The sequence below is a fragment of the Chlamydotis macqueenii genome, chromosome 17 (genome assembly GCF_036417535.1).
Source record: "Chlamydotis macqueenii isolate bChlMac1 chromosome 17, bChlMac1.mat, whole genome shotgun sequence".
Classification (NCBI taxonomy): Eukaryota; Metazoa; Chordata; class Aves; order Otidiformes; family Otididae; genus Chlamydotis; species Chlamydotis macqueenii.
Window position 1 is genome coordinate 10,063,112 of NC_141572.1, and position 14,488 is coordinate 10,077,599.

A 14,488-nucleotide genomic window follows, 5' to 3' on the forward strand; every position below is an offset into this window, starting at 1 on the left:
AATGTGAGAATATCACATTTAATAGGTCATATGCTTTGCGTATTAAAGGACTCTTTCTGTCATGGCTAGTGTCGTATGTCTTGTAACACTGCCAACATGAGCATTGTGGTACTTTTTTTGGGTGGGGGGCTAGCAACTTCTCTTGGGATTTGTCCTGAAGTCATATTCTATTTTTTGCTGCCACCTGCTTTTGCTATTAAATAATTTTATCTTGCCGAAAGGAATAAACCTATGCTTGTGGGACTGTTCCCCAGCTTGGAGACTGCATAGAGGAGCAGAGGAAACCTTGGGACCTTTGTTGTTAGCACGTAGGACCAAACTCTTTCAGAATTCACTCTCTTCTGTTTCTCCCTCCCCCAGGCCGAGTGCAGTAGCTCCAAATCAGTGCTCTGCTAAGGAGAAATTGAGATTAGTAGTAGCTGGGAGTAGGAATGCAGTCAGCCTCTTCAGCACTACTTCTGCAGTTGTCTCTACACAGCAGGATAAATGGGGAGGGAAGTCAGGAGGAATGTGGGAACTGGTAGTGTTTACTCTGGCTGGGTATCTGCAGTACAGTTTTATCAGCTCTAACTTAATATTATGTGTTGTAAACGTCTAGAGTCGTGGATAAGTGATACATGGTGCTTATTGTTGATTGACAGGGAATTCATGAAAAGATTAGGCCTTCAGTCCTCTTCATAATGCTTCACTCTCACAGATATTTAGCTTTATCAGCTTAATCTCTTTTTCTTTTTCCCCACATTACTTTGAAGAAGTTGGCTTGGCTACAGTTAAGTTGTCTTCTTTAAAATTAGTGTAGCAGATCTAGTATGCTGCTTTATGATGTTAAATCAAAAAAAGTTACGATTGTGCTGTGTTTCAGTGATCCTACATTAAATCTTTCTGTACTTTCGGTCAATCTACTGCTTATACTTGTAGCCATTTTAATTAACATGGCTTTAAGTAGTTAAAATAGCTGTTAGCATTGTAATTACTCAATTCCACATTCAGCTGGTTACTGATGAAACATTATTTCGCTGAAATTCAGAGCCTTCCCAAGATAGTTGTATATAGTTTACTAAAAGAAGAACTGAAGCATGCAGAAAGCGCTCTCCAGAGAAGCTAAACATAAGTTGCAGTGCTAAATATTGAACCCTTCTCTCCCACTCTCTCTAGCTGGAAGTGGATAAATGATAGTGTGAAGTGAAACAGCGATGTTAGTCCGTGTAAAATTGGAGGAGTACTAGGGATCATCAGACTGTTTACATTCCTTGTGAAGTTCATTTTGCTTCATGTTGATTGTCCTCCTGACTGAACTGTAGCTCCGAGCCGGTGCAGGAGGAGTGACTGCCAGTCACAGTGCGCAATAAATTTGAAGTTGTTACATTTTGTACATTCAGGTCCTGTATGTGAGCTGAAAGATGGAGAATAGTTGCAGTTAAAGAAAGATGTCCAGGTCTTGATGGGGCAGTAGTCAAGCTGAGCATTAACTCAAGTGTTACTGTTTGTTTAGTTCCATTTAATGCAATTGAACAGTTATTTTTAGATGTGAACTCTGTAGCTATGGGTCTTTACAAATTCATAAAGAACTTGTATCTTGCTCATTCTTCCCACAGAGGATATCATAGTTAAGTAAGTTCCATAGCAAGGGAGGGGAATAAGGTAAGGACTTGGTTTTCTTTTTTTTGGATGAGAGGAAATGGCCTCTAGTTGCAACAGGGGAGGTTTAGATTGGCTATAAGGAAAAATTTCTTTGCTGAAAGAGTGATCGGGTACTGGAACAGGCTGCCCTAGGAGGTGGTGGAGTCACCATCCCTGGAGGCGTTCAGAAAACATGTAGACGTGGCACTTCAGGACATGGTGGTGTTAGGTTGATGGTTGGGCTTGGTAATCTTGGAGGTCTTTTCCAACCTTAAAGATTCTATGATGTCTGACCAGCTGTAGAAGTACAACCTATGCCAGCCCTCCAATAGTGAAGTGCAAGTAGATGCTGCTTAAGCTACTATGATTTAATCAGGTTCTTAACTCCAGTGCCTCTGTTGGAGCAGTGAATTATAAATTATTTACCAGATTGAACTCTTCCAAGGGGATTGTAGTTTAGAATGGAAATGCTGTAAAAGACTAAATATACTGGTACATAGACTGGAAGCAATATTACTGGAATTCAATGTACAAAGTGTTCTTGATCTAAAATTAAACTTTTCCTTTACTTAGTCACTGTTTTGCTCTTAAAAGCTTGTCTTTGTCCCCTTTTGAGCTTTTTCAGTTTTCACTAGCAAAAATCTCTGCCTGCAGAGAAGGCTGTTTGCTCATACAAAGTCTCAGATTCTTAGGCTGGGGGCTTCATCCCTTGGCTGAATAGACACATGGATCTGTGGGCAGGGTTCTGCTTTCTCTTGGATAACTAATAGAGGCTCCTGAGCACAGATCACTAATGTGAAAATAAAAAAAAGTGTGTGCATGACATGCTCTTCATATATGAGTTTTATGCATCTTGGTGCAGCACTGAGAAGCTAAGGTATCCTAGTTTTAAACATAAAGGGTGCAAATTTACTTCTGTCATTTTCTGAACAAAACCACTTTCTATTTGGCTAGTCTGAGATGCTAAGAATTACTATCTGTTGTGAAATAGGCATGACTGAGCTGAAGTGTAATGGCTTTCATGAGTTTGCTTTGGCTAGACATGTAGACTTAAAAGCAGTCAGGATATTTGCAAGCAGTAAATAACTTTTTGGACTTGTATTCAAAAGGTGGGGCTAGATATCTTGACTTGATTTGGCTATTTAGCGTTGAAGAGACCATATTTGCTCACTGGATTGAAAAGTACCCTACATGTGGTAGGAATACTCGTTTAATAGATGATCTTATCCTAATCACAGACATAGAGAAACAGATTTTTTTTTTTTTGGTGGGAGTAACTGTCGCTTAAGATGAAAGCCTAATTACAACTGCAACTAAAATGTGTGTGCTGGTGGTCTTGCATCTTTCAGCTCTTGTGTATTTCCTTGATGTGCCTCACTTCTCAAGATGAGAGCTATAGCAGGAGGTGAGGTGAGGGTGGGCAGTTGAGAGGGGATGTCGAACAAGGATATGCAGATCCTTACTGAGGGTGATTATAACTTTAAGTAGTCACATGAGTAAAAGGGTTCTGAGAAACTATATTACCGCGTTCTTGGTTCATATTAAGCTTGAAATTATATGTGCTTAGAACTTTTTATCAGGCAGTTTTTAATATTTGAATACTTCTAGCCTCAGTTCCAAGTCCTACTTTTTTGTAATGGGCTTGAAAAACAGTAGCTGATCACCTCTAAAAAGCATTTCCACTAGAGCTGTGTGGCATAAAGCTAAAATGAGATATTTACTGAGCTCTGGAGGGATCTTAAATTCACAGAGTTCTTATGACTCCAGCATTTAACTGATGGTAGGTCGCAAGTATTGGAGTGTCAGTATTGAACAGACAGTAGGTTAGGCTTAAATATTTCCCAGAGATGGACTTGGTTTGAAGACTGGTAGTGTCAGTGTCTGAGTTGGTCTGTGCTGGCCCGGTTTGGATCACTGCACTCCACAGAAAGAGAAATGCATTAGCCCAATATTTAGTAGAACTCCTGTGTAAAAACATCTCAACTCTATTTCTTAGCAAAAAGTACCATGCCAGTAAAATAGGATGGGGAAAGACTAAATCTTGGATTAATAGTTATGTTTGGTCCTAAGTGTAAGACTTCTGTATCTTCATTCAGATTGAGAATAATGAATCTCAGGTTAATCTTTACCACATCAGTAAGTTCTTAGTATTTATAAGATGCAGGTTTGATAGCTAATCCAGCCTGCAGTAATACTTGATATCTGTGAAGCAAAAATCTGTTTCTTGTTCGTTCAGACTGATAGTGAAGATAGTTCTACGCTGTACATCTAGATAATGGACATTAGGGCATGAAAGGGTAGGGGAGGCGTTAGGCTGTTACTTGTAGAACAGAATGTTATCCTTTTCTCTGCAGCAAGGCTTGCAGTAACCTGCATGGGGGTGCTAGATAAGGTTTAACTGATTTACCCAAAAGTAAAGTGTGGGGTAAAATAATGGAAGGAGTCTATACTCATAGTAAAAGTCTTTGGAATTACTTTGTAATACTGAATCCTTCTTTTCAGAAGAAGGCAGTCTTAGTTTGAGAGTACTGCTTGCCTAAGAAACATAATAAAAATGAAAACTTAGTAACAATTGAGAGGCCTGATGTTCACTCCTTTATGAAAATAAACTGCAAAATCTCTACAGACTTTAGTAATGACCTGTAGCACCTTCACCTGAGGCCTTTTATGATATATGGCTAAATGCTTGCTACTTCCTGTAATAAAGTTTTCTTAATTCTGTTCTTGAGGAGGGAGGGAAGGTGCTTTAGAATGACATAGTCCAGATTGTCTTGGGAGGTTGGTCCCATCCAGGATATAAGCACTGCTGGCTAATGTCCCTTTACTTAGTAGTAAAGGGAGGCTGCTCATGTTCTTACATATAATCGTAAGGAATATGCCTCTTACACTGCTTCCATGGTGTAGGAGCACACATGATCTGATGAGGATACTTATTACTCCCCTGATGGCAGGAACAATCTTCAGTGTTTTCAGACTGTTAAAACATGAAGCTTTGTCATCATTGACTGAGGCTCGCAGTATTCACGTAACAATCTTCTGGGAAGTACTGACATTCTGCCTTTCAAAGATGTGACTGACTTCCCTAGTACTAAGGATGACAGTGATACTCGTGCATAATTCAGCATTACATTTTCTGAAAGCTTTGCTAGATTTTGTAACAGTTAAGATGTGAAATCTTAATACTAGAACCTGATGCAAAAAATCTTACTTGTCTTAGTGAAGATACCCAAAGTGTTATTCTTCAACATGGACCCAATTTTGGTGTGAATAACCTTGGGCTTAAAGCTGAACTTCAAATAGGCTGATGCCTCAAGATTCTCACCGTGCGGAGTGGGTGGCTGGGGCTGTCTCTCGCAGAGTAGGTCAAGCTGAAACACAGTAACTGAGAAGAGACCTTGAAGAGGCTGTGTTTCTACCTCAGTATTCTGGAAATACATCCGAGTTTGGATTGATTAAATCAAGTTAAGAACTTGAGCATGCTGCAGTTAAATCTTTCAACCACTCCTGCAACACGTAACTTAATCAGTGTCATAGAATGGACAATAGTACATTGGTAGATGGACTCGACTCATGCTAAACGTTGAAGTGCTCAAGTGTCTACTACGTGAACATGTAACTTGTCACAGTAAGTGGACGTTGTCTAGTCTAGAGCATGTGGCCGAGGACAGTGGAATTAAGAGCCCATAACTTTTTCCTCTGTTTTTCAAGGTCACAGAATTTGATGGAGCTACAACTTGCATGTTCATTGGGTACTAAAACTTTCTGCATTACATATGAGCACATGAGTTATCTTGATATGGAAACTTCTTTCCTTACTGATGCAGGCCTGCAATAGTCGCATGCCTGCTGGACTTTTTTACAACACTCAAGTCGCAAGAATGTTTGGATATTCTTGTGCCTAAACTTCATTGTGTTGTCAAATGAATGACACCTACTGAAGTTTACCTGTGTGTATTGAAATATTTACCTATAAAGTATCAGCTGAATGGGTCTCAATTTTGCTGAGACACTCTTGCAGGAGAGAGTAAACATATTTTTGCATATGCATACACTTGGCTTCTATTGCATTACTGAAACTTATGTCAAGAGAAGCAGTTACTGAGCTGAATAGTTCTTCATTGGTAAGCTGAACAGAAAACAAACAGTTCCTGAGGTATTCTTGGGCACAGTCCTGACACACCACACTTCTAGGGATCTCCATTGCGTACCCAACTTATGATTTAGTGAGTAGCTTTACAGAAGTTGAACAAGCCACGATCAGCCAGATCAAAACACACTAAAACAGTGACACCATCCTGGGACTTGTTGCCAAAAGGGTTTAGTCTATGGTGTGAAGATCTTAGTGGTATGTATTAAAGGACTCTCATGACTTAGTGATGCTGGTAGGTTCTATCCTGTCTGCTTGAGAGCAGTAAGTTTTCACTCGCAGTGTGCTGAAAAGCAGTGTAGGTTAATCCCTTAAGAAGCTCCAGTGAAGCTGATACAGTTCATCTGCTTGAAAAGCATTGCTCTGGGGCATAAAGCAGGTGCTCGGGCTTGTCACAGTTACTGTTACATAAAATGCAGACTGCATACATACCAAGCCAGGGTGTGCTGCTGAGGTACATCTGATTTACTGCAGACCAACGGAAACAGTGATAGTCATTCACTGCCACCTCCTCCTGTTAACTGGAAATTGTAAGAGAATGGAAACAACGTTAACACGCAAGGACGAAAATGAAATAGCTGTCTTGTAGGGCAGTCTATTCAGTGGCAAAAAAAAAAAACAAACAACAAAAAAACCTTAAGTTTCATTAGGAGTAACTGCTTTGTACCTACTGTCATAGGGTTGAGCACAAGCTGTGTTTTGAGAGTTGGGTGTAAGGCTGGAGGGGGCCTGCACTGAAATCACTGCCTTTGTTGTTAAGACAAATGGCTTGCCATCTTGGACAAGGAGACCTGGAATAACTCGTTATTCTAACACATCTTTCTTAACTTTTACTGGTAAGAATTAGATTCTAAGAAGCAAGATGAACAAGCCCATTTGTGTAAAAAAAAAAAAAAAAAAAAAAGCTATTTGAGACCTGCTACATAGGCTTCACTCCATAATGTTGCTAGGAGTGGGTTGCATAAGCACAATGGTCTCTTTCCATAAGACCTGCTGGTGCTGTACCTTGTAGTTCTGTCTCTCACAAGTTTTTAGTATGAGATTTACTAGCATTGCTAAATCTGGAATAGTGATGCTACTGATAGTATACAGCCTACCATGTTGCTAGAACCAGGTTAAGCCATAAATGCCTAAATTAAAACTCCTTTTAGTTTGCATCAATAACACAGCTTTGGAATGTCTTTGACTTGAATACTGAGAATTGTGTAGCTCTTTACCTATGGAGCAAAGAGAAACAGAAGATAAATTGTAGTTCTGTAATATACACTGTCAGAGAACTTACTAGTCTTGCATTTCCTTCTGGGGGAGACTTCAAACATAAAGGCTTGAGTTAGACCTTCAACATGGGAAGGACAATAAAGCAGTCTGTTTCCTCTTTCTAGCTCCAAAATTTGGGCATTAACCCAGCAAACATTGGATTCAGTACCCTAACAATGGAATCTGACAAGTTCATCTGCATCAGGGAGAAAGTGGGAGAGCAGGCACAAGTAGTGATAATTGACATGAGCGATCCAACAACACCCATCAGACGTCCAATTTCTGCCGAAAGTGCCATCATGAATCCAGCCTCTAAAGTAATTGCGCTAAAAGGTGAGTAACCCTTTATTATTGCTGTATGAAACCTACTGCTTAGCTGTATTACCACTTATGTATGCTCTTAAGCTTAAGATTTGTGTAAACTTTCTAAGAACAATGTATATGAGGATAAGAGCTCTTGCCTGAACTTGCATGCTGTATTTTTGGCAGTGGATTTCTCATAATCTTTGGGTGATTTGCCTCCAAGTAGATGTGAGATGCTTGGGCTTGGCACTGCAGCCTCCTGTTCTCACTGAGGACTGGGTCAACATACGGTATGCTTTCCCTGTAAACGGATGTTCTAAACATAATGGACACTTGTAGAGATGAGTAGGGATGTAAAGCCACTCGTACTCTTTACTTTGCCCTGGCCCTTTGTTGTTGCTCTGAAGAGCTTACCAGATACCAACAAGTTGCAATGAGGATGGCCAGTAACTGAATGTACAAACATGTTAAGTTTGGCAGTCACAAGCTCTTGCAGATAGAAGACCTCTGCTTACCCCAGTACCTGTGGTGTTGATACTGGCTATAAGTAGCACTCTGAGCTCAAAGAAATAATCTCTACCTCTTTTCTTAAGTGACCGACTTTTGATATTTAGTCGCAATAACTGTTACTGACCATATACTTTTCTTCCTGCATCTTATCTAAACAGATGGTGAGTGAACTTTGTCGTAACATTTCATGTTTGGTAGTACAGAATGGTCTAACCTCATAAAAAGTACTGAACTTTAAGGTAGCCATTTGACAGCTCACTTCATAGCCAGGTGAGGGATCTTAATCCTCAGCTGGTATTACAGTGAAAATGTTCTCTATTGGCTTGTGGGTAACAATTTGGCTGCTTTGACTATTGACTGTACCAAGTGAAGGAGAAGAGTGTGTATCTATAATGGAGGTACAGTTGATAGACAAAACCAAGTTGCAATACTTTTATGAGAGACCTCTGCTGGCATGTCCTGTGTGCTATTCATTTCTGCCTAAGTGTTTTTAATGTGAAAAATCATGGTGAAATTAATTAGGGGTCCAAGAAATAGCTGTCCTCAGAACTGGCACAAAACCTGTAACTTCTTGTCTTTGATCTCAGGCTTATACTGCTATTAGGGGAAAACTAATGTGTTAATGTTTGACTTCAGCTGAATCTGTGGTTCAGCTAAGATCCTTATACATCTTGCAAAGGACTGCCTTACCTGGGGTGTGGGTAAAGGTAACAATGATAAAATAATTTCAGGTCTGTTAAGAGTTCACTGCCCTCAATCTTGGACCCCTTTAAACAAACCATATTGGCAAGGAAAGTGCCTTCTCTAGACTAGCAGAGCTTCATGTAGCTCTTAAAAGGAAATTATATAATCTAGTTTAAACTAACCTACTAACTAAATTAATTATAATCAGCTTCAAATAATAAAGCTTTATTCTTGCCAGTGTTAAGACTTGCTCAAAAGGAGTATCGTTCTGTCCATGCAGTAAATAAGCTTGTCCTCTGAACAGATGAGGTTGTGATGTCACATTGACATGCCAAATTGTGTTGTCAGGTATTGCAGATAATGATCTCTTCTTCTATCCATAATCTAATGACTGAAGGGTTGGGGAGAAAAGACGGATAGAGTTCCCTAACCAATATGCTGTTACTTACAATAACCAGAACTACAGTGAACTGCGCTGAAGACATGGTTTAACTCACTCTTGCTCCAGGCTTTCCCTGCTGATTGACTGAGGCTTCAGTCGTCAAAACTGTTGTGTATTGTGACTCAATGTGCCATGACTGGGAGTTGCTCATAATCTGAGGATTATTGAGCAATAAACGTAGAAACTCGCCCTCAGAAAAGAAATGAAATGGTTCTTGATTTAAACTGAAATACAGTCTACACGATTTCATTTCTGGATTGCATGTGGCATTCTCCTGGTGTAGCAAGATTTATGCTTTGTCCTTGTGTTCATGATTCTCTTGCTTTGCTCTGTACTGAGAGTACTCCCTAGTTGGTTTAAGTGGAGAATGCAGCACTCGGGCGTGCTTCCATTCTTTGTGGAATGGAGAAACTTCATGCTCCAGTGAACTGAAAAGTGAAGTCTTCTGCTGGTGTTCAAAAAACCGTATCTGCTTACTTGACTACACCTGTAGAGAATAGTGTAAGCAGACTGATCAGTCCGGTAGCTTGATCAGAAAAACTTACATAAGTGTTTGGCTTTTTGTCTCAGATCTTGGCCTAAGTAAGTGTTCAAGTGGACATTAGACTCAAACTCACACTTGCCCTCACTATGACTTTCTAGCAGGTTCTGCTCTCTTTTAATCCAAGTAAAGGATTTTTTGTAGTTTAATTACAGTTTAGAGTTCTGAAGTTTGAATTTATGTTGCCACACTTAAGAAATTGTATTGCTATGGCTCCTGTGGCCCCCAACATCCAGACCTAGCTGCTTGATGAAGCTTCTAAAGCCATTTCCAACTTAACACAGCAGTCAAATTTAGTCTAGAAAACAGAAAAGCATAAGCTTTTAGCTCATTTCAGTAGCTTATCAGTTTCTTCTATGTTTCTAGGCTGCACACTATGGAAGTTCCAAAATCAATCCTTTGCTAGCACCAGTCCACTGCTGGACAAATTGTTGTCCAGTACAGTAAATACTCTGTTTCCAGCTGAAAGTTTACAGCTGGTGTCAGACCGGGGCTTGTTGCATTTGTGTAATACACTAACTGTGTGTGCAGAGCAAGGTGGTCAGAAACAGGCTGCTTGGTCACAGGAAAGCTAGCAAGCTGTCATAGGAACTAGTTGATCACATTAACAGTCTTTTATGCAGTTTATCCAGGGAGCATGAATGCTGCATGTGGTAGCTCTGAAGTCTTGCATTGTCTCTTGGTGCTTCATTAAACTAATATGATCAACTTACTGTATAAATTATGCTAAAACACTACAGAGCAGTCAGAGGTGCATATTAACTTAGGGTTAATATCTTTTAAAAATGATTCATCAGTGGCCAGCAGCCTTCACCTATAAAAACTTCCCAGTAGAAGGAACATCAACCAGTTTGACAGTCAGAAGTATTACTAGCAGGGAAAATGCTTCTGAAATGTGGATAGAAATAATGGCATTACAAGCCAATACTCTAGCAGTCTGAGTGGGTGTCTTGTGAACAGAAAACAATGTTCCTAGAGCTAAGTCATCTCATCTGCAGTGAAATAAAACATCGCTTTGAGTTTGTTACCTAAATCATGAAGCAGTAACCTTAACTGGAACTAAAGCTCCAAACCTTTCTATAATTTCTCTCGACTCTTGACCGACTCCTTCAATAGGCACTTGTATTACTGTTGTACAGAGCCCATCCGTCTCCTGGTTAAGTGCACAGTTTGTTCAACAAAAAAAAAATAGAATGGAAGCTGTGGTCTTTGGCTTCCTCAAGAGCTGTTGCAAGTCTTGCGCTGCTGGACTTGGTTCAGGTCATCTACACCAGCTACTAAGTTGACAGAAACTAGATCTGTTCTTCTTACTCATTATACTGAGTGGCACCTGCTAGACACCTGTAACTTGGTCTACCAGTGCCACTACCTAAACCTGAGTTTACACAAGCTGTGTAGCTTGGACTGTCTTTTAACTGCAGCTTATAGTGAATTAAAATGTCTGTGCTTGTCAGTTGTTGGAATGTCTGTGTAAGTGTCTGTAAGAAGTAGACTTTTTGCTTCAGGTATGGTAGAGATGTTGGGGTTGGGGAGGGGATACTGTTTGATATGAGTCAAATATCAAAGGAGACTCAGATGTGACAGGACACTAACCCTGTCTGTAATGTCACTGGAATAGTGGGTTAAACGGGTTGTTTGTAAATAGGCAGACTCCAGGATGGCCATTGTGGTAATATGTCTAAGATGTTTCTTGGGTTTTGTCGTACTAGCTGGGAAAACACTTCAGATCTTTAACATTGAGATGAAAAGTAAAATGAAAGCCCACACAATGGCAGAGGAAGTGATCTTCTGGAAATGGATATCTGTGAATACAGTTGCCTTGGTGACAGAGACAGCAGTCTACCACTGGAGCATGGAGGGAGAATCGCAACCCCAAAAGATGTTTGACAGGCATGCTAGTCTTGCGGGCTGCCAAATCATCAATTACAGAACAGATGAACACCAAAAATGGCTGCTGCTGATAGGAATTTCAGCACAGGTAAGTTACCTAGAAATAGCATGCTATGAAAACAATCAGAAAAGCCCTGGCCCCACTTCACTTATTAGCTGCTGTAGTTTCTTAGCTTTGGTTTCTGTAGATCAGAAATTCGGAAATAGCTTTTGTGTAGGAATAACCTGACCTTTAATATGATTAAAGCATTGGAGGAGAGCGTGAGAGGCATTTGCTGCTTTTTCGTGTACTGTCCTAAAGGTCTTGTTATAAACTTTGAAATCTTATCTCTAAAAGCTGACCTTTCTTCTTCTTTCTAGCAAAATCGTGTGGTTGGTGCAATGCAGCTGTACTCAGTTGATAGAAAAGTTTCCCAACCTATAGAGGGCCATGCAGCAGCTTTTGCAGAATTCAAAATAGAGGGAAATGCCAAACCTTCTACTCTCTTCTGTTTTGCTGTGAGGAGTCCTGCAGGGGGCAAGGTAAAAAAATCTGCAACTGTTTTCCTGTTCTGCTGTAGCAGAACTCTGTACTAATAGGATTTCAATGAGCACAGTTTAGTGTATGCTAGCTGAAGAACAGCGTGGGAACCATGTAAGCAGCATATGTGGTCAGCTTTCTTTTAATGAGACAAACTGTGAAAAGTCTGAGTTGCTTGAGTGGAATGTAAACATAAGAATGAACATAGATTAAATGACAATGGCGCACAAGGTGTAAGCATCAGGTTATGCTCATGTGGTGTTTTGTGTGTATGAAGTCGAATGATTAAGCAGCCTCTTATGTCCTGAATCCAGTACAGAAAGACGAGATAAGCCTTAGTGCTGTAGGTACGGTGTTTGCATCAAACTGACAGTGGAGTTTAGCAGCAGTTAAATATGCTACAACTGCTGAGCAGTCTGTAAAGAGCAGAGGTGACGCTAAAATGTCTTGAGCTTTCCAGTTTTGTCCTGCAAAATTGTTGATGAATTGAGAAGTCTCACTCAAAATTTCTCAAACAAGTTGTCTTGAATAGAAATAAGTCTACTGTCGTAGAAAGCATGTTTTTTTCTTTTTTGCTTTTCCTGTTTTCTACTTTATGAAGTTTCAGAAAACTCATTCCTCCAATAAATATGTGGAGCACAGCTCCCCAGAACGTACTGGTTCAGGATTGGACAGACATTCATCAGCCAAGTGTGGCGGATGGCTTCAGTAGCATATCCGAAGAGAGGAACTTCTTTCATGTGACTGTACTTGCAGACAATCTTGTGACATGTACTCTTTTCTTTCTAGCTACACATAATTGAAGTAGGTCAGCCAGCTACTGGAAATCAGCCATTTGTTAAGAAAGCTGTTGATGTGTTTTTCCCACCTGAGGCACAAACTGACTTTCCTGTAGCAATGCAGGTAAATGTTTACCCCCCAAAAATCAACTTTATAGCCTGACAAGTAGCTACCATCTCTGTTGCAAAGAATACTTTCTACGAGTGCTTTGCTGTCATTCCTCCTTGTTCTGAGAGGGGTTTTAATAGGTTTGTGGGAGGTAGTCTGGACATTAAAACCATAACGCAAATATATGTGCTGTTCCAGTATTTGTCCAGATATGTCAAATTAAGGTTGCATTTAAAAAACAAACAAGGTCCAAACAAAACCCCCACAACAAAAAAAAAACCACCAACCTCAAAAAAACCTCAATAGTGTCTTCTGGTAGAATCTCTCTAACATTGCTTGGGCTGTTGAACTTCCTACTAATGTTTGGAGTTCTAGATAAGAATGTTATGGTGCTTGACATAGCTTCACATGAAAGTGGCATTTCATCTGCAGCAGATCTCGCTGTAAGAGACAAATGGAGCAGAGTCCTATATCACCCTGCCTCCTGTAGTAACAGCACAGAAAAGGCAATTTGGGACATTAATGGGAGGTTCTTTAGAAAAGAACATAGCTGGTTGCCTTGACAGACCAAACTTCACGTAGCAGGTGTGCAGGACTAGAAATTGTATAGTAAAAGCAAACTATCTCACAGCATGCAACTGCTGAGCAGTCTAAAAGACCAGCTTTATGAATGAACCAAGAGATGCCTTTCAGGTAAACAAAGCAAGCTGTCTACATGGCGGGATTCATGTGGCTCTGAACTTCATCTTAAGGCTTGATTAACAAAATATCTGAAGACTTGTTCAAAGTGAAAGTAGTTCTTTGAAGACCCTTTTGACTTGAAAGCCTCCCCAGTTTAAGTGATTTGACAGGTAAACTGGAGTACTCAGTAACTGAGCTTGACTTAGGTTCTGCTGGTGCTTTGGGTAGGCCCTGTTGGAAGATTGGGATTACCTCGTTAATATTTCTGAACAGAAACTTGTACTGACAAGAATGCTAATTATGCCCAAACTTTCTTCCTCAGGCTGGCTCATTAGAATGAGGAGTATGTCCTTTGCAGCTGAATTTTAATTTCCCTTCGGCCTCTCTATTCAGTGGAGCTACGGCTCCAAATGGCCAGCAAAGCTTTTAATTGCTTTGAGTCTGTGAGGAAGAAGCCTGAAGCTGCGTTTGTTCTTAGTGCAAAGACATGTCACTGCAGTACTGTTTTGTGACTAAGCTAAATGCAACTGTCTTAACTGTTACAGTCTTAGTCTTGACTTATAAAAACTTTTTTTTTTTTTGCAGATTGGAATTAAGCATGGTGTTATCTACCTGATCACGAAATATGGATATATTCACATGTATGACTTGGAGTCTGGAGTGTGCATCTACATGAACCGTATTAGTGCTGATACCATCTTTGTCACAGCTCCTCATGAACCTACCTCAGGCATTATTGGTGTGAACAAAAAAGGACAGGTAACATTCAGCTTTCTGGTTTTGAGCCTTCTAAAGCTCAGATGAAACATAAAACTAAGAGTGACTTGATGCAACAAATGTCAAGGGAGCAAGTAACTATTTGATTAGTTAGTTTTTAACCCCTCCTAGTACAGAACTGCTTGGGGAGGAACTTTTTAAACTACTTACTACTTCACTGGTGGGCTGCAAAGCCATTTGGTTGCTGTACTTCACAGTAGTTGTGGAAAGGACTGTTTTTCTCCATAT

At 40.1% G+C, this 14,488-nt stretch overlaps 1 protein-coding gene across 4 annotated transcripts in view; it reads left to right on the plus strand.

The window, feature by feature from the left end:
* Nucleotides 1-14,488, plus strand: part of CLTCL1 (clathrin heavy chain like 1) — a 36,861-nt gene that overhangs the window by 1,563 nt on the left and 20,810 nt on the right. For all 4 annotated transcript variants that reach the window (XR_015260400.1, XM_086761285.1, XM_086761288.1 and 1 more), the window contains exons 2-6: nucleotides 7,150-7,357; nucleotides 11,214-11,482; nucleotides 11,755-11,916; nucleotides 12,704-12,817; nucleotides 14,069-14,242. Coding sequence is in view for 3 of the 4 variants with exons in the window: in XM_086761285.1 (XP_086617411.1) it covers nucleotides 7,150-7,357; nucleotides 11,214-11,482; nucleotides 11,755-11,916; nucleotides 12,704-12,817; nucleotides 14,069-14,242 (927 nt within the window). In the remaining variant the exon portion in view is untranslated. The remainder of the gene's footprint in view (nucleotides 1-7,149; nucleotides 7,358-11,213; nucleotides 11,483-11,754; nucleotides 11,917-12,703; nucleotides 12,818-14,068; nucleotides 14,243-14,488) is intronic.